Source organism: Stylophora pistillata, chromosome 12 (assembly GCF_964205215.1).
Source record: "Stylophora pistillata chromosome 12, jaStyPist1.2, whole genome shotgun sequence".
NCBI classification, from domain to species: Eukaryota; Metazoa; Cnidaria; class Anthozoa; order Scleractinia; family Pocilloporidae; genus Stylophora; species Stylophora pistillata.
Window position 1 is genome coordinate 7770637 of NC_142530.1, and position 20219 is coordinate 7790855.

Here is a 20219-nt window from a genome sequence, read left to right on the forward strand (position 1 = left end):
TTGAAAGAGAGTATATTCGTCAACTCGATTTAGCTTCGTGATCTCCGTGGGTGCAAGATGTTAAGATCATGGTGTCAAACTCAAGGTAAGTTTTTGTATCCTGATAAGACCCTAGCAGTCTCTAAATACACTAACCATTGCCATTAAAGCTAATGAACACAATTACATTCATTTACCCACAAATTTAATTATCTCTCATTTTTCTTTTCTCTTAGTAAAAGTACATCAACAACAACAAAGAGTAGCAAAAGTAAAGACTCAGGTAAAAGAAAAACAAAAAAAATAAAAACAAGCTTTTCTTATAAAGTAAATAGTTTGAACCCAGGAGTATCAATAGTTTGTATAGTGTGATCATCCGCGTGAGAGAAGTTCTGAAAATTTGTTGGTGACTGACATTTCAACAACCTGTTGGAAGTCATCTTCAGAGTCGAATAAATAATAGTTGTCAGTTGATGATGTTGTAAAGTCTGCTCCATTGAACGTGATTGGCCAGTTTAGCCATGATCCGATTGGCTGTAAGATTTGTGTAGTTTGTCAACAGTCATTGGTCGGTTGTGATCCATCTATTGTTCGTCAGTTTGTTTATGTTATTAATGAGTCGTTGGTAAGGCGGGTGTTGTTGACATCTGTTGAGAGATGTGTCTGTGTTCTAAGTTAGTAAACCAGCTTTCCCGAGTCAGTCGTTGAAACTAGTTGGTACTATATGTTAAGCATTTAGCAGAGTCCCAGTCAGGATTCTGTGACTAATATGTTGGCGATCTTCAGAAATGTGATTGTTTACATCGCCATTTCTAGTCGCTCGTTTATGTTCAGTCAGTCTTGTGTTAAGGTTCCTACCAGTCTCTACAATGTAGGATGCCAAGCAGTCGACACACTGTCAGATGACATCTGATATCCCATCTGATATCCCATTATAAGGTTTGAAGAAAATTATGTTACAGGCAGGGAAAAAAACATACAATATAGCAGACCAACAACTTCAGTGATAATTTCAAAGTCCCTTCCCTTATTAAGTCATATTTAGATGTATGAACATTAACTTTCCTTTTATTAAACTCTCATTCAAGTCCTGCGAAACAAAAAGATAGTAAAGTTTACTTGCTAATGACACTATAAACAACCTAATCAGTTAGTAATCACAAGACGTGAACAAAATTATGTTCCAGGGAAGGCATAAAAATTTTAAAACCAACGAAACCACACAAATGGTTTAAGAGCACTACATTCCGTCAATGGGGTCTGCAAAATCTGCGAGCCATGCGAACCATTTTTGCGAGTATTTTTTTTTCTTTGACTGGTCCAAGGTCTGGGAGGTCGTCGATCATTTCGCGCCCGACTATAACTAAAACGATATAAACCGTCCGCCCGCCCGCCATCCTGAAAGCGGAGATGATCCTGGGGACGAGTGTAAACGGTACAAACTCCCTCCCAGGGTACTCTCTCTTTCCCTGGGAAATTAATTTTAAAAGCCCATTTCCAACCAAGATGCCTTGCGCGCCCGGATCATTTTTCATATATGAAAAATACGCTATTTTCCTCGTAGTTGCGGAATCGATTTGATATCTTCTTCCACCTTACTAATAAGGACTTTCAAAGTTCCATCTTGAATCATGTGCGAACAACAAACTATCGTAGTATCCATATCAGTAAATAGTTTTTAATTCTTACATGTATGACGGTGAAAAATGTCATTTGAAAAGTTGATGCCGCCGAAGAAGCGGTCTAGAGGAAGGCCGAGTCTGCCCGGCTCGGCAAAGGTTATTCGACTTCGAGAGTCTGTGTATGATTTATGGAGGGCAAGGAAAACAACCATGGGTTTCGGTAACACTACAGACAGTGCTTTTGCAGAAATGTTATTGCATTGTTCCTACGATGGAACTAGAGACTCCGGGAGATTTTTTCGAGGTGAGAATAATTATTTGACTGATTTTTACTTGAGATCCTGAGATACGCATGTAAACGATCTCATTTGTACAAGTCATTATTCTATTACTGAAATGCGTAAAGTAAATCAGTTTTGGCCAATATTGATTATTTGTTCATATTTTATTTAGTGTTGAAGCCGAACAATTTCCTTCAACATCAGGTAAGCTTTGTACAAGTTTTATACACAGACTCGATTTATGATTTTTCAGTCTCAAATATTTAGCTGCAAATTTGTTTACTGTGTTCTTCGCCAAATCTTTGTTTTTCTTTTTAATAGTGTTTGTGAATGACTATCAGAGTTCACCATTTAACAATAGCGCGATTCCAAAACAAAACAAACGACTGCAAAGGATCTCGGATGGAAATATATGATTAACGCTCTGAACATCTCAGTACGTCGTGCCAAGTCTTGCGTCATAGTAATGGCCGTCCTGAGTTGGACGAATTTTTTTCTTCGTTTCATATTTTTGTTATTTAGAGAGAATTTTATCTATTCAAATCGCTCAGGATCCGCAAAAAATAAAAACAGTGCGACAAAAATTAATTAAAGTTCTGAGGAAAACGTACGGTTCCACCCCCTTCCGCTACTCGAATGGGTTGTTGAGTGGTAATCCATTGACTCCTGTAATTCATTGATATCCACGTGGAAAATCATTCAAGAGAAAAGAGAACAGTACTTCCAGGGAAACTCCGTGTATTGGCGTCAAGAATGGTGAGTAAATCGCGTAATTTTAACAGCTTCGCTCTTTAGTGAATCAGAGTTATCTTGTTCCGTTGCTCTTGTTCGTGTTCTCATGCGAATATAAATGTAACAAATAAAAATTCTTAACATTTTGACTGAGGCTCGCATGACTCGCATGGCTCGCCCCTTGGCTCGCATGGCTCGCTGGCTCGCAGATTTGTAACACTCCGTCAATGTTGTAGTAGTGTTATACAATTTCTATTCTCTTGTTAATCTTTTTAACTCCCTTACAGGAACATGAGTATAGTCAGCGGTCATCAACTTTAGGCATGGTTTTCAAGGGGAATGGAAGGGGATCAGGCGTCTCTCACAGAGTTAAAGGGGGAACTGATTGCCATTTAACTGCCAATGAGAGGAAGGAATCACAAGAATAGTTTGTAGCCTTCGGGGTAGGGGGGCAAATCAGGAAAAATTTATCGTGACACAACCAAATTCCTCCGACCCCCTCCCCTACAGGCGGTAAATAATGACTGATCTCTAAGATCGTTTTGTGGGTGCACTAAATTGTTTCAGTAGAATTAAAAAATCTAATAGGCCATTTCCGAATTACATTTGGCCTCTTTTTCAAAACGAGGCCTGGTGCTCAACCATACGTATGAAATTGAGTTTAATTTGCATGTGAATGAAAACTTATTACCATACGAAAGGATGAGCACCAGGACTCACTTTGAAAAAGAGGCTTAAGGCAATTCGGAAATGGGTTATTCACGCTGAGGGGGTTTTCTCCTCGATGCGTTTCTGCGTTCTTTTGTTTTAAAGTGAGAACGTGCATGATGCGGCAACAACGTTTTATCAGTATCCTCCATTGAGAGTCACAATATGATAGTTATACAAATTATTTAAACCTACTTTAACCAAATCTGAATTGAAGACTTGTAGCAGACCAGCTTATTCGTAGTACGATATCATTATAGTCTATTTTCTTCGAGTCTTACTTCCCATTGCCATTCAAAAACAACAAGTTCTCAGTGGGGGGCGGGGTTTTAGGGGGGGAACAGACGGAGCATCCTTCGTCCCTAACAAATATAAAAAATTGACAGCCAACAAGGGGAGGATTACTACGGGGCCTTACGGGGCGAACAGGTAAATGTCATTGTGACACAGCCAAAATCTTCCGACCCCCCCCCCCTATACTCTAGGCGATAAAGTAATGACTGGCCCCTAAATAAGTTACTCTCGCGAGTGGTAAAGCTAACAATTTGACAAGTAAAATCTGGTTTTCAGTTAAACAGTACTTAGCTGACGCCCCTAAATTTTGAAGGTTGAAAAATTGTGATCGTGCATATTTAATAAAAAAAAACTCCTTCCATTCTGCAAACTAGTTTAAGCACGTGTTCAAGATTACAATGTAGTTGGAGGGGGGGGGGGGAATTTCCTAATTTGCTAATCGAGATGTGTTGCTGGAAGGTGGTCTCCCGGCGGACTAATCTACAGGATGCGAGCAGTGTCGATTGAACTTATTTTAGACAGCTGGGGTAGCCACCATACCCGTTTTCACAGCTCATTGTATGAATAACCGGAATAAGGCAGTCTATGGAGTCCATGTCATGTCGGCAACATTGGTCGTGTTCAAAGCAAAGCTGATTTCGACAGCAATTTCCACAAACATAGTACCAACATTTACAATCGGGGCCACACATTCCGAGGCAATCATCATGGTTGGGATCAGATCTTAAATCCTGACAAGACTTCTTACTCTCTTCTTGAAAAAGAGTTCTTTTCTCACGTGTCACGCTGCTTCGAACGTGTTCAAACTTACTCTCTCCTCCCTTGTACTGTCCTTCGTCACTGCTCCAGCGTACATGTCGTTCTGGGACAATGCTATCATTGGAGCTGTATTTTGGAGCAAAAGTCATGGCAAGCATCTGGAACCTCATCAAGGGCAGGTGATTATCTACGTTCGTTTCCAAGTCAGTCAACAGGGAGTGCAATAACGCATGCTCCGCTGTGTTCTTTAGCCGGTCCAATGCCGAATAAAAGTTTTCAGCAAATGAATCGCTGTTTGTCATGCGATGATCGTGTTTCAGGTCAAAGATTTCCTTCCAGTGAAGGTCTTGAAGGTTGCTGTGTCTCCTTGGGTTAACTTGAGATGCACGGGAAATTTAGACGACTTCTTCCTGTTGAAAAAGGTACAAAACTAATATCAGTCAGCTATCATCCGGCATGCAAAATGAAGCCACGTCACCAAATGTAGTTTTCCCTTTGCAGAAAGAGTTTTAAATTTGCAGATCATTCAGCTTGTTATGTTTATTATTATTATTATTATTATTATTATTATTATTATTATTATTTTTTTTTTTTTTTTTTTTTCATATTAACGCGGTAGCACGCGTGGCTGGTCGCCTGGCGCTTTGCGCCCGCCTGATATTTCAACGCCATGGCATGGGACGAATCAGTCAAAACCCGCCCTGCTCGACAGACAACAGATTTCGATTCCTTACTTTAATTTTAACTATTGACTCCAAATGTTTCCTCCTGGTAAGTTTTCATTGGAAAGAAATGAAGCGCTGTTATTACGTGTGGATTACATCACTTTCTAGCCTCAATTTTAGCTTGGCTTGGTAAATTTCCTTTTGCTTTTAGGACAAGTGTCAATTCATTTTTTGATAAAATATCAAATTTGAGAAGAATGATCTAAAATTTCCATTGTAATTTCATGTGTCAAATTACAGTCACGCGTAACCAGTGCGTCAAAGGTTCGGGATGCATTCCAGATGATAGTAAAAGTCACTGACAATGTGTTGCAAAGACCAAAAATTTCATTCGATTTCATTGAATTTTTTTTTCTGGGAAAAAACATACAAAGGGATCTGAAAAAAGCCTGTTTGTTTATATCCTTTGTTGGCGTTTACTGAGCCATATTATAAAGCCGAATTTTTGATAGATCGAAAGTAGTTTAATGCATTTTTTGTCATTATTGAGTGGATTTCTGCATTACGTATTTTTATTTGCGACGATAAGTAAAGAACGGTCAAAACAAATTTCCGTTGAGTTTCCTCTTTTACCCTCTAATAACTGAATTAGCAAGACAGAAAAAGACAAAACCACAAAAAAATTATCTCTTTACGGAAAATTCAAATATTTAAGCTCTAATATCTACACCGCTTACAACAGCAATAGTTTTGTTTCCGCGTTAATTTGTTAACGCAAACTTGATTCCTAAAAAGTAATTTTTAGCCCCCCTACAACTTCAGACACACTCACGTACACAAGACTTACCCGAGAAACACATCGTCCAGAAAACACATCCATTGCGCACTATAAATTTTAATATTATTATTATTATTATTATTTGAAAGAGGAACATTCCATTCTGTAGGTCCCTAAAGTGAGCCAACGTTCTGCCATCGTCGCCGCCGCTTCTCAACTCAATAAAGGTCTCGTTTATGACAAAGCACAAAGCGAGGCCTTCTGTTTGGCGGTAGTAGCCTTCAATGTTCTCCGCTGAATGCTTTTTTAAGACCAAACCGGCGCCGTTATCCGCCATTGTGCCTATCATTTTATGAGCTAAGAGAGCGAATATGGGAAGTGAATGAAAGAGGAAAGATAACCGCATAATGATTATGATTTATCCACTCCACTTCGGTCCTTCGGCTTTCAACGCGGACAAGGTTCGTCAGAGAACGCAAACGTATGAGAAATCAGAGTCAGTCAGCTCTTGTATTGTAGCTGTTGAAATCTGTTTCAAAGACTTCCTTTATATTAGTAAACTGATCGAAAGTGAAAAATTTGTTCATTCTTTGTCGTCTAAGAAAAGGGGAGTCCCCTATAGTAATAAATCGATCTTGCATTATTTTGTTTCATCCCGTAAGGAGTCGTATTGATTTGTTTTCTTCCATGATCGTGGACACATTAGACGATTGCGAACTTCAACACCGACCGCATTCAAGATGATCTTTTTTCATGTAGCTTTACGGGCCACTTTACAACTTGTACGTGGAAAACTCTAATCCAGACGTATGTCAGATGCTGATTACGATGATTGGTTCGCGTATTAATCAAAATTCTCGCACTTTCCATTCAACGAACAATTTTCATAATATTCTTTTAATCAACATTTGTGTTGTTGGAATCTATACACAAGGTATTCATTAATATTGAGTTTTAGCAATCAATCTCATCCTCTAAGAATAAGACATTAAGACTCTGTTCTTCGATCACACCAGTGCAAACATTTATAGTTTTTATTTCTTCCCCAAATACATTAAACATATCATGTTCTACCTGTCTTCGTTTCGAGACGGGTGATTGATTTCTCATTTATTTTAGTTCAGTTTCGATTCATTCCAGTTACAGATCTCGATACTCACTCTATTTTAGCTATCTAAGTCACTATTTCCCTGCAAGTCTTTAAGACTTATTTCGCATACCGCGGGGACGAGCTTAGAAGTAGATGCAAAGAAGAGCTGTGGCAGAGGAGGGGAGGGGAGGGGGGAAGGCGGAGGGGTGGGGGGGGGAAGGAATTCATTCAGTTTATCATTCGTTAGTTTATACGTGAGCACGGATACCGGAAACCCTGGCCAGCTTGATAAAGTTTTCCGATTTTTCGAAGCACTAACAGTACGCTCCGGTGAGTGGTTTCGAAAAAACCATTTCACGTTTGCCAAGTTAGGTCATGTTAGCTTCTACTCTGGGTTTTTCTGACGTGAAATCTACATCAACTATTTCACTACTGTTCTGCTCTGATTGCTCATTATTATTGCACTACAACGATTTCCATCTTCCATTGCCAACCTTCTTTTCTTTTTTTTTTTTTTTTCCCAGTGGAACAACTTGCCTAAAGACCTTACTCAAGAATCTTGAGTAGTCGATTTTAATTCTAAATTAAGTCGATACAGTTTTAAGTCATGATATTTTGAGTTTTAAGAAGTAAATGTTTAGACACGGCCTCGAATGAAAGAAAGTTTTTCTTTTTGAAATATTTTCATTTTTTTTATTGTAGTTGGGTAGATAGGTAGATAATCGAGTATCTGAATTGACTGTTGGAAGTATATATAAAATTATCGTTTCGATTAAGGACCAGTTCTGATTTATCGCTTGAAAGAGGTAAAAAGGGAGGTTAGAAAACCTTGGCGATGGGTGTGCAAGGCGTGCATAGTTCACGCCGTGAACTAACTCTGTTGAAACATCTTTCGCTGCCCCTTATTGCACTAAATTAATAGTTAGTGTAGGAAAAAATACAAAAATTTAAAAATTCTTGCTATTGGTATGTGGATTCATCGTTGCGAGATCTACACTTTAAAAAAATTATACGCTGCGACTCGCAGTTGTCACGCGAACACTATTTTCGTGACAGTTGTCACGCAGGGACCACGGCTACCTCTGGCTCTGTCCATGATATCTGCGATGTTGTCTGCAGTGTGGACCGCGATTTTACTGTTTGTTTCTTTTGTTCACACATCATATTCTCGCTCATTCACGATAGACTATGAAAACGACGTTTTTCTCAAGGACGGCGAACCATTTCGATACATTTCGGGGAGTTTTCACTACTTTCGCGTTCCAGAGTTTTACTGGAAAGATCGATTGGCGAAAATGAAAGCCGCTGGTCTGAATACCTTGCAAACGTGAGTGAAAAGATATATGCTTGCTACTTGTAGTTTAAATGTTAATCAGTTGTCCCATGTAATCCAGACTAAGAGACCTGCATGGCGAAGTCAATAATACCCACTGGTTTGAGTGAAATTAAACTGAGTTTGGTGAGGATACACGTAATTTTTCTTATAGTTCTGACTACCAGTATTGCCCTCGCTTTCATTTTTGCTTTGGCCTAACGAAAAAAGCGTAGTAAGAGCGGAAAAATATTCGTGAAATTCGCCTGGCTTCGTTCGCGGAGAGATTCTTGTCACAAGCTTCTACAGGGGAATCTAACGTTTGCAAAGTTAGTAAACAATTACATATGTCAGGGCAGAACCTGCTTCGTGACAGATTGTACTTGATAATAATATCGCTTGAGCCACTATCGGACCAGCTTTTTGGACACAAAATATCAAGGAAAAAGTGTCTTGCATAACACCACGAAAAGAGCCACGAAGTTTTTCCACCTTTTGTTTGTTGCACCCTCCTCTTCGCGTTTGTAATTGTCTCATTTCAGGTGGTTTAGTGACAAACTAAAAACATGAATGGTGCTCTAATTAGTACCTTTTCAAGTCAACCAGCTCATTCATCAATAAATTATTAGTTAAATAAAGATCATGATTTAGTGCTTTGTTTCATATTTTAAAACCTCCCAGGCTTAGAAGCGCCATCTATAGTATATATGAACATGCAGCTAGATTCTCTAAATTTTCAAGTGATTTAATTGACCTGGAGGAAAGTATATTCCTCTACAGAAAAAAAAAAAAAAAAGTTGATGCCATGAAGGTTTCATGGTCATTTTCATTTGCTGTCATTTTACTGGCAACAATAATTACAGCCACAGCAAGGAAAGCAAAAAAGAAGAAAAAGTGTGCTTTGAGGAAAAGTTTTACAACTGACTTGAAGGGGAACCAGTTTCTCAAGGATGGACAGCCATTTAGATTTATCTCTGGGGATGTGCACTATTTTCGTATCATGAGATGCCATTGGATGGATAGATTAACTAAGATGAAATCTGCTGGCTTGAATACTGTGGCAACGTAAGAGTTACTCTGTACATAGCCATTAGTGCATTAGTATCTTCAGCGCTAACTGCATTATAGCAGGAGAGAATTTGGTTTCAAGTTAGAATGTTTTGTCTATAGATTGAAGAATTTGTGGTTAGTTTTTGTCTCCTGTCATTTCTTTGTAGCAATATTATTCATCTATGTAACAGCAATAAAAAATGATAAATCATTATTTTCCTTAAGCCAAGTTCTATATTTGACCTCATGTCTTTGAAATCTCAGCATTAAATAATTGCACTTTAAGATTTATAGGCTATGATACCCTGTTTCCTAGCTAATATTACGCTCTGTAGGGTGGGTATAATTACTACTTTATTTGACCCCAGTTCATTGGATTTTTATTGATTTAGAAATTTAGAGAAAACAGTTTAGAGAATATGCATTCTGATGTTAGGGTTAATTAACGCGAACAAAAAAAATCAATTTTGTTTTGTGTTATTTATCAAATGTGTATAGGTATGTTGCTTGGAATATGCATGAGGCTCAGGAAGGAAAGTATGATTTTGAAGGAAGTAATGATTTGGTTGGTTTCATTCAGATGGCTCAGTCAGCAGGACTTCTGGTCATTGTTAGGGCAGGTTAGTGGACAAGATATTAATAAATGAAGATGGTAGCTAGTGATCTTCCAATCACAGCAATGAGCACTACTTAAAAAATAAGCAGTAGCAAAAATAAAGCTTGAAAAAAATTTAGGCTTGTGAGTGACATGAGTTGAACTCATGAACACCATGCTGGTCTCGTAGAGATCATGGGTTCAACTGCTAGGCCTAAATATTTTTTAGGTTTTATTTTCACAATTTCTTAGTAGTGTTCATTACAGTCCTAATCTACTTGATATTCAATAATTCCTTGTAGAAATTTTAAAACTTTGTCATGAGTTACTAATAAGACAGCTTACCATTTTACATTGTACATGAACAGGTCCATATATTTGTGCTGAGTGGGATCTGGTGAGTAATGGCCTTAAATTTCCATGGATCATAAGTGTAGCACCTAATTATTACCTTTTGATTGCATGATTGTGTACTTGTCAAGTCAAAGCTAGGAATGAGATTTTATATCCTCAGATCAGAGCTGTGGTCTAGCAGTGGCTCCTGGCACTTAACTTTTGCTCTTTGGTGACTCTGAGGAACCTTAATTTTTTCATAGGAAGTATATGGTGGGCACCCTGGATTTTACAGTTTCAGATCACTAGGTTCCCTTCAATTTTTCTTAGAGCACAGCTTTGGATAAGTTTCAGCATTTTTTGAAGTCAATATTTCCAAGGATGTTCTGAATATTTCCTAAGTGCTAAGACAAAACACAAATGTGTCCTCAAGCTTGCTTTCCCTTCCACAAATGTAGTTTTTGCAAATTAATGATTTGTCTGAGTTCATTTTGTGCTATGCATTCCTTGAAAAAAAAAAATGTTTCGGTTATTAGGCCACAGTGGCTTGCATTTTAAATTTCTGCGCTAGGCCTTCAGAATTTTTTTCAGCTGCACACTTAAGTTGACATGAGATTGGAGTTCCAATCTGCAGAGTTAAGGATTTAAAAATAAACTATCAATTTCATAATTGTTTTTTGTTATTTAGCAATGATAATTATAATGTCTCTGTCAACTTCCAGGGTGGCTTTCCTCCCTGGCTGCTTCGAAACTACACAACAGCAAAGTTGAGATCATCAACAGACAAAGGTTGAAGACAAATTATCTTTCCTAGTAAATTAATAAATTTATAGTTAAATTCATAATATTAAGTAATGATGAAAATTAGTTAATATTCTTTTAATTTATATAATTTACAAAACCTTACAAGACTGAGAATACTTAGTGAAAATAGTTTAGCAACCAGCAAAACAAAAAAATTACCTGCCAAAGACAGGTGTTATGTTCATTTACATTGTCAATGTGCTGTAATGATTTTCGATGGAATGCTAAGCCTGTAGTAACCTGCTTGGAGGTGATAGTTTGTTTTTAAAGGGGAGTTACTGGTTCAGGGCAGAAAATATTTGGTCACCATAAAATAATTGGATGGGTGAAGAAAGCAGGGATGACAAAGTGAAGGGGGAAAGGGGAGGGTTTTTTTCCTTTCCCTCTCCCCCTTACTTTGTCACTCATCCTAGATCTTCCACCTATCCAATATGGTGACTGCATATTTGTCGCACTGGATCTTTCCCTTGAAAACAAGCTACAGCCTGCAAGCTGGCTATGGCTGCAATTTTCCAAACTTTAGTCCAGTAACTAATGACAGCAGATTCTAATAGAAAACAGATGAAACTTTAAACCGAAGAGAGAACACAACTGCCTAACAACATAAAAGGGCAGCGATACTGTCAGTGCTAAAACACTTACTAGTATATACTTAATCTAAAACATTACATTTAGTCTTTCAGGACTATACAAATCTCATTTATAATTTCTTGGCAGGTTATATTGCCGCAGTGGATCGCTGGATGGGTGTCTTACTTCCGAAGCTAAAGCCACTTTTGTATGCCAGTGGTGGACCAATCATTGCTGTTCAGGTAACTGGTTACATTTGAAATAATTTGAATATATCAACAAAGTTTAAATGGTAAATTGACCACTGTTACGATTATAAAAGCTGACGTTTCGAGCGTTAGCCCCTCGTTGGAGCAAATAGAGGAATTGTGGCGCTACATTATTGGTGGGAACATGGCAACGAGATAAACACGAATAAGTTAGTGGAATGAAAAGCGTTCGTTGATACCTGTGAGATCTAGACTGCCGGTTTGAAAGGTGACATTTACAGTTAAATTTGAGCCAAGTATTTTACATTTTTCAAGCAAGTTTTCTGCCAGCACACAGCACCTTATAAGTTCTGGAACCATTGTTCCTTTAATGAAGTCATCAATGCAACCAATTAATAATTGAAATGCTTCCAGATTCAAAAACTGGCCAGCATGCTTTTATAAGTCATGCAGTCAAGCTCCACTCACAAATAACCAAATCTGTTTAATGATATAAGAGGGCTCTGAGAGCTTACTACAATGAAGATAATGTCATCACTGATAACAAATGGCACATACTGATGATCAATAAAATGAAACAAAAGCTTACAGATGTTAGCCTAGCTATTATCATGGTAGTCTCCTTCACAGAGGTCATGTGGTTTCATCACACAACACACTCTCTTTTGTAGGGGTCTCTTCATGGGCGGATCCAGGATTTTTTATTGGGAGGGTTCAAACTTTGGTTCAGAAAGGACTGTTGGACTCTTTTGAGGGAGATTACTTCTCTCCCACATCCACCACACCCCCTCTCACTAGTCACCTGCAAGAGGTGTTTGAACAACATCTTGGTAAAGACGTTATTCTGTTTACCAATGATGGTGCTAACGATAAAATGCTGGAGTGTGGATCCCTACCCACTCTGTTTACTACTGTGGATTTTGGAGCAGGTAAATATCAATGTGGATTTTTTAAACTTTCACCATTGTCTAATTTCTCCTTACAATATCACAGTTGAATCACACATTAAGGTTACGAGAATGAAGCGAATGATCTCTAATCAAAAAGCTCTTGATTGTTCAACAAATTCTCCTTGTCAGCACCTTAGGAAATGTATAGTGAACAGTATGGAGAATATGCATACTGATGTCAGGGTGTAGATTGTTAAATGAATAGTCTAAGAGTAATTTGGTTTTATCAACTAGGTTGAAATTGTAAATTACCTTGCTAACCCCACCGACGAAAACTTACCCTCTTAATTTAAATGAATAGAGCCGATCAATTATGGCTGACAGTCATTTAGTATGGAGTTACCTTTTCAGTCTTACCATTAGAATTCGTAGTTTGTGGTCACAAATCAGACTTCGCTGGAATTAAAAATCCAAGTCAGCCTTCCCCTTGTGTGATATTTGATATTTGACTCTTAATCAACAATTGTTATCAAGGTGGAGGTGGTTAGTGGCGGATAATTACCGAACCGTGATGCAGCAAGATAAATATCCGCCGCTAGCCACCGACGCTGAAGTGAGTGGTTGTTTTAGTATGTATTGTAACGGTGAGATATCATAGCACAAAAAAATGATGTTAACTCATTATTTCCTGTAACGATTGTAATATTTGCAGGTGCAAATCTCGCACGAGTTGCGCAGAGATGACTGGCAAAGGATGTGTAGAGTTTGAGTAGCCAATAAGAGCGCGCCTTCAACCTTCTTTCAGTATCTATTAATAAATCTCATTGACTTTCACAGGTGTTGATCCCGCAGTACCCTTTGCCCTCCTGCGAAAATATCAATCCCACGGACCTCTGGTGAATTCTGAGTTTTATCCTGGGTGGCTTGACCACTGGGCTGAGCAACATCAGACAAGGGATGCGGCAGAAATTGCATTTTACCTTGACAAAATTCTGGCACTGAATGCCTCTGTTAATATGTACATGTTTGAAGGTGGCACCAACTTTGGTTTCATGAATGGTGAGTCACAAAGCACAACAAAAGTACGCGTAAATGTCAACGTCAGTTTTCAATGTCAAGATTAGCACTCTTTGACGTGATTGGCTTACTCGTGAAATTACGCGCGCTGCACGTGAATGCGAATAGAATACGAAGGGAGGGAGAGGAAGAGAAAAATTGAAATTTGAAAATGAAAGAGATTTTCTACAGCAGCTTTAACATGAAATATTTACTGAAGGAAAGTTTTTTAGGTCGCCTGGGAGCAGGCTCACGTTATTACAGCACTAGAAAAATATGAGGCTTGAGCAACACTAGCCATTAAGAGGTCTTCATGGGTCTAGCACTAATGATTAGAGCCAGGCCTACAAACTTGTCCCCACCCGTATTAAATCTTTCCGTGGGGGCGGGGGAGGGGGGAGAAATGCGTGTCCTGCTGCGCTAATAATGAGGGACTGCTGGGTAGGCCTTTTTTTTTTCACGTTTTCTGACAGTTTGAGCATACCAATTCACAAACCACTCTGGCATGAAGAGGGGCTTTGTGAGGATAAAATTGTCTTGTAATGGACACAACACTTTCCATTAAAGGGTCTCGTGCTCTTGCCATGAGGCAAAGTTTTGTGTCACAGGAAAAATATCCCTTGAAAATTAATAAATACCTCTTTGTGAGGGATTGAATTGTACTTGTTGTTTGATCAACTCTTAGGAGCCAATGGCTATCAAGATAGTCGCGTCTTCCAACCACAGCCTACCAGCTATGACTATGATGCTCCACTGACAGAAGCGGGAGACCCAACTACAAAATACTTTGTAATCATGGAAACCATCGGTAAATATGCCACAGTCCCCCCAGGTCCTCTCCCTCTCCCCACACGGAAGTTTGCATATGGAAAAGTCAATATGACCAAAGTAAGTCTCCTCAGCTTCTCCTTGTATGTTTTGTCACTACATCATGGAAATACTGAAGTTCCTTTGCAGCGCTATTGTGTGGATTGACGTAATGATTACAAATTTAAGGAGTTAAGTACCCGAGGCTAAGAGACCCATCCTGTGGTTTAGTATCTGAGACTAGAATTGGATACGTTTCTATAAAAAGCTGTGGTACTACGTCGGTGGAAGAGTATAACAAAGTAATTTTGGTTTTATTAACTGGGTTGATAACGTAAATTAGCCACCATAAAGAGTTTAAAAACTGACGTTTCCAGTGTTAGCCCTTCGTCAGAGCGAATGGCAATTTAAGGAGTTGAGTCACGGAGGCCTGGAGACCCTTAGCTTCCTGTGGTTTGGTATCCTAAGACTAGAACTAAAAATATCTATTAAGGGGGTACGTTTCTAAAGAGGACGCGGTGCTGCGTCGGTGGGGGAGTATAACAATTTAACTTTGGTTTTGTCAATATCGTGAGAGCGAATGGCGAAGGGCTAACGCTGGAGACGTCAGCTTTGAAACTCTATACGGTGGCCAATTTACATTATCAACTTAGTTGATAAAACCAAAATTACCCAAGAATATCAATATATTTATTTATCTATATTTATTTATCTGCAGTTAGATATAGCTCTTTTGCATACAAAGCTCTGCTTTCATGTCCAAATTGAGCACTGTGGGATGAGTCATCGCCGCGAGCATTGTGCATAGCTCACTAGGCTCTTCTAGTTTGAGCACTCTGGCATGGCTTAGACGATACCACAAGTGTGGGATCGTTTGGGGATCCATATCGGTTCTCCCCCGTCCTAGCATCAGCACTTAGGGTCTCATAGCATGTAGTTCTCTGCATTATGGGACTCGTTACCCAACAGCAGTCCTTGCACACCCCGACTGTTCAGGTGCCCCGTTAGGCGGGGAGCGCTTCCGGGGGGCCAGGTTCGATTCCTGGGCGATTTTGGCGTACTGGTGTACCCTCCTTCAGGCGTTACTCGGCGGAACCATTGCACTCCGGTTCCGTTAAGTATATATGTCGTCCGGCCGTTGCAGCACTGACCATTGCACTAATGGGTCCGTGGCCGGGGGCGCCTGAAAAACAAAAAAAAAAAACTCAGTGCTCTGATGAGGCCCAGAAGGCCGAAACAGTACTGTCTGCAGTTAGTTATTTATCTAGATATTTATTTATAATAATATAATCAGTAAGAATAACTGAGAGTCTGGGTTGAAAGACGTGTAAGTTCGCTCTTAGACTTTTCAAAACTCCGACCATAGTTCTCGGCAGACTGATCCATTTGCGCACCATATGGACGCCGACGGCGAAGCAATACTTAGATGTGTTACACTTTGCTAGCTTAACAGCTCATTTGAAGGAATGGTCGATGAAAAGTCATTACATTTAAGATTGTTTACGCCGATGGTTATCTTGCAATTATTTCAAGAGGGAGAGGTCCACACTGCGTATTGGTAACATAGGAGGCTGTGCAGATTTTTTCTTCGGGGTGATCATAAGTTTTATATTTAATTACAGATCAGTTCAGTTTTCGATGTTCTTCATTTCCTTACACCATCTGGGCCTGTTTTGAGGAATGATACTTTAAGTATGGAGCAGATTGGGTTGAATTATGGATTCATCCTGTATCGAACAGTGATACCCCTTAGTGGTCCTACAGCAAATATAAGAATCCCTGGACTGAGGGACAGAGGAATTGTGTTTGTTAACCAGGTTTGTAGCAGAAATGTTGTTGATACTCCTCAGTCGTCCTACAGCAAATATAAGAATCCCTGGACTGAGGAACAGAGGAATTGTGTTTGTTAACCAGGTTTGTAGCAGAAATGTTGTTGATTCACAATTTCATTGTCATCCCCTCGAAAGTGCGAGTCCTGCTTGTCAACCTGGAATTTTCTATAAACATTCCGCGGCTTCCATCATTGCAAACTGCACCCCATTTTGCCCTGGGTTAGGGTTAGGGTTAGGGTTAGCCCTGGTAACCACGAAGTCAACAAAACTGTCAGTGAGCCTCGAGACACTTTCTACCAGAAGGGCAACCCTTTAACACGACGCAGCGAGGTTTCTATCAAATCTTTGATATCACGTAAACAGTATTTTCTAATAGTTTGTAAATTTCTTTGATATTTCCTTTGATATGACATCTTCAGTTCCTTTTTTACAGGTCCGTCAAGTAACACTCATTCGAGTAGGTGGAAAGACCAATGCCACCATAGAAGTCAAAGAGGGCGCAACTCTGGACATCCTGGTGGAAAATATGGGCCGTATTAACTACGGCCCCCATTTGCAAGACCCAAAAGGAATCCTTGGAAACGTGACCCTCAATAGCGTGGTCCTCAGAAACTGGACCATCTACCCGTTGCATTTGGACGATTTTGTTGGTGGTAAAAAGTCTTCATTGACCAAGCTTAATGGCAAGAGTAGTGTTCAAATTCCATCGTTTTACTCCGGGAACATCCCCCCTTCTCCAGATGGTATTCCAATGGACACGTTTCTCAAACTTCCTGGTTGGTTTAAGGTAAGATAGACAATTGCTTAGCTCGTAGGATAGAATGCAAAGTGTTGATTTGGTTACTTTGTACGTATATATAATTAAAAGAAGCAGTATTTATTAGCTGAGGTCGACAAACACTTTTAGTTCAGTCCTCTCACTTGTTTTTGCGGCTGCGGGTTATTGGAAACTGTACGATACGTTAATTAGCCTTAATTTGATCGACATTATAAGTGATTTCGTTTGTCTATTACATAACCAAACAACATGTATGCGGCACGTGTTTTTCGCCCATATATGGCCTTGTTCCACGTGCCTGTAATGCAACGCTTTTAATGTCTTTTTTCTCCGAATAAGCGAGGAGCTGCGAGTTGGAGTTAACCGATGCGTTGTAAATAGAATTGTAATATCAAGGGAAATGTGTGAATCAATGTGAAATCACTGTTCACAAGTATTCCACTTCAATTAGCATTACAATGCACTGAGACTGCAATCCGAAAATCTACCGAACCACTACCGCTACCGACAGACGACATCATGGACTTGCTAAACATTTGCCTAACGTCTACTTACTTTCAGTACAACGGTAAACACTACAAACAGTTACACGGCACTGCCATGGGGTCTCCAGTTTCTGTTGTTATAGCAGAAATTGTGATGCAGAACATCGAGGAACGCGCCCTTTCGACTTGCCGACAAACGATACCGCTTTGGTTACGTTACGTTGACGACACATTCACCGCCGTTCGACACGACGAAATTGACGCATTCCACAACCACCTTAACGAACAAAACACTGACATACAGTTTACCAGAGAAGTCGAAGAAAATGGCAAACTTCCTTTTCTAGACTGCCTGGTAAGCCACAACGACAACTCATTACGAACGACAGTTTACAGGAAACCGACACACACCGACAGATTACTAGACGAGTCATCCTACAACCCTACATCACACAAAGCCACAACTATCAGAACTCTAACACGACGCGCACAACTAGTATGTGACTCGACAGACAGCTTATCCGACGAGAACAAATACCTTCACCGTGTTTTTACGAAGAACAACTACAACAACGACTTCATCCGACGAAACACTCACCGACCCACTACCACTACCGAAACAAACGACACCGCAACCCCTACGACTACAGCAACCATACCGTACATAAAAGGTATGTCTGAAAACATCTCGCGCATCTTACTACCCTTCAATATCCGCGTCGCCCACAAACCCATCACCACACTACGTCAGTTACTAACCGACGTTAAAGACAAAGACGAACCGAGGAACAGACAGGGAACGATTTATAAGATCAATTGTTCCGACTGCCAAGCCTCCTACATCGGTGAGACTGGCAGAAACCTCACAACAAGACTGACTGAACACAGACGGGCGACGAGGAAAGGTGATGTCAGCAATCACATTGCTGAACACCATCGACTTACCAACCACAACATTGACTGGGACTCTGCGCAATGCCTAACCTACAGCACTGATTATTTTCAACGACTGACTCTGGAAAGCTGGTTTACTAACTTAGAACAGACTCCCCTAAACAGATGTCAACAACTACCCGCCCCATACAAACGACTCATTCACGACATAAACATCACAAACGACCGAAAAAGAACAACCTAGCTTTACCGACAGACCGAAACAGACCAATCACGAACGACTTACGTCACTTGAGTCTTACAGCCAATAACATCACGGCAAAACCAACCGATCATTTCACACGAAGTGGAATAAGAACATTCTACTGACAACAATCACTCACTTGACTCTGATGATGACTTCCGCACAGGTTGTCGAAACGTCAGTCACTGCCACCGACAACAGTCCTTCTCAGGACTACACTCACCCGGACGATCAGACTACACCTTCACATGTTACCCCCGGGTTCAAACCATTTACTGCAATATCAAGGGAATAAACCGTGACTTAATAAGGAAGCGTGGTATGGCTTTTTCATGTTTTCGACAGGGTAGGATGGGGCGTAAAGTGCTGTACAACCGTGCTCGTATATGTATATAGAGTCAGTACTATGTACTTCTCAATTTTTTATCAGTGTAAGGATGTCACATGCTGATCAATTTGAAACCTGTCTTATCTTTTACCATGCTTTTACCTTGCAGGGTCAGGCTTTTGTAAATGGATTCAACATTGGACGGTATTGGCCAGATGTTGGACCCCAGGTCACCCTGTATGTCCCAGCGAGCATCCTAAATTCGGGCAAGGCAGTAACCGAAGTGGTTCTCTTGGAGCTAGATAACGCTCCTTGTGAAGACTCTAAGGATTGTTTTGTGGACTTCGTGGGGACACCTGAGATAAATGGACCTGTAAGACCCATGACAACAAAGCAGATTGTGCCAGAGTCTGATAAAGTTTACGACGATTGGACCGCGAAATATAAGGACTTTTTACCCTCGTACGCCAAGACAAAGAAACAAATCTTTGATGTTCTAAATTCTAGGCTGTAGATAACAGCAATTTAAGGTTATGTTAAATTTTAGTTAAATCATCTCTGTAACTACATCAAGATGAAGGGTACTAATCCTTCAAGGTGAATCACAAGTGCAAAGGGAAATAGTTGGTGAAAGGAGTACAATTAGTAACCTCTGAAGAGGTTTTATAGTAATTTAGTTTTTGTATTTTTGTAAAAGAAAATAATTGTGTCATGTAACGTGATATTCACAGGGTGTAATGATATTTGGTGCGATGATACGGTTAATTACGTAAACGTAAGTGGTTTTATACTAAACTTGAGAAAAAAGCATTTAATAGGGAAAACAGTTATTTATAAAATGAGTTGTACTTAAATGATTTCTGATTTCTTGATTTAATGAATTGATTTAACGATTTGATTTGATTTTATAATTTATTGATTACTTTTGACATTGCTAAAAATATACTCGATTGCTTGTTCAAATATCCACTGAACTCACACTTTTTAGGCGATTTTTCACCGAATGCCTTAGGTTCTGCTTCTCATACGATCAAACTTTTGCGGATCGACTGACCGCTCAAATTTTCTGCGAACTAAAACGTGTTAAATTTTCCGCGAATTCTTCACTGCGTTGTGCAGTATTT

At 39.6% G+C, this 20219-nt stretch overlaps 1 protein-coding gene and 1 pseudogene across 1 annotated transcript; one reads left to right on the plus strand and one right to left on the minus strand.

The window, feature by feature from the left end:
* Positions 1-3442: 3442 nt before the first annotated feature.
* LOC148718630 (uncharacterized) lies at positions 3443-6684 on the minus strand (annotated as a pseudogene).
* A 1278-nt stretch (positions 6685-7962) lies between these two features.
* On the plus strand, positions 7963-20060 carry LOC148718631 (beta-galactosidase-like). Its single transcript, XM_088740958.1, has 11 exons — positions 7963-8235; positions 9769-9890; positions 10234-10262; positions 10921-10987; positions 11720-11821; positions 12540-12710; positions 13509-13730; positions 14413-14615; positions 16157-16351; positions 16800-17153; positions 19265-20060. Exons 1-11 carry the CDS (start codon positions 8003-8005, stop codon positions 19607-19609), a joined length of 2043 nt encoding a protein of 680 aa, XP_088597084.1. The 5' UTR covers positions 7963-8002; the 3' UTR covers positions 19610-20060.
* Positions 20061-20219: the final 159 nt, after the last annotated feature.

Bases quoted from the DNA above. Each gene is read 5' to 3' on its own strand.
- LOC148718631 (XM_088740958.1), top strand. From the start codon at position 8,003: ATGATATCTGCGATGTTGTCTGCAGTGTGGACCGCGATTTTACTGTTT. The intron at 10,263-10,920 runs GTGAGTAATGGC...GTCAACTTCCAG, and splicing joins TTTGTGCTGAGTGGGATCTG to GGTGGCTTTCCTCCCTGGCT. The intron at 13,731-14,412 runs GTGAGTCACAAA...ATCAACTCTTAG, and splicing joins CAACTTTGGTTTCATGAATG to GAGCCAATGGCTATCAAGAT.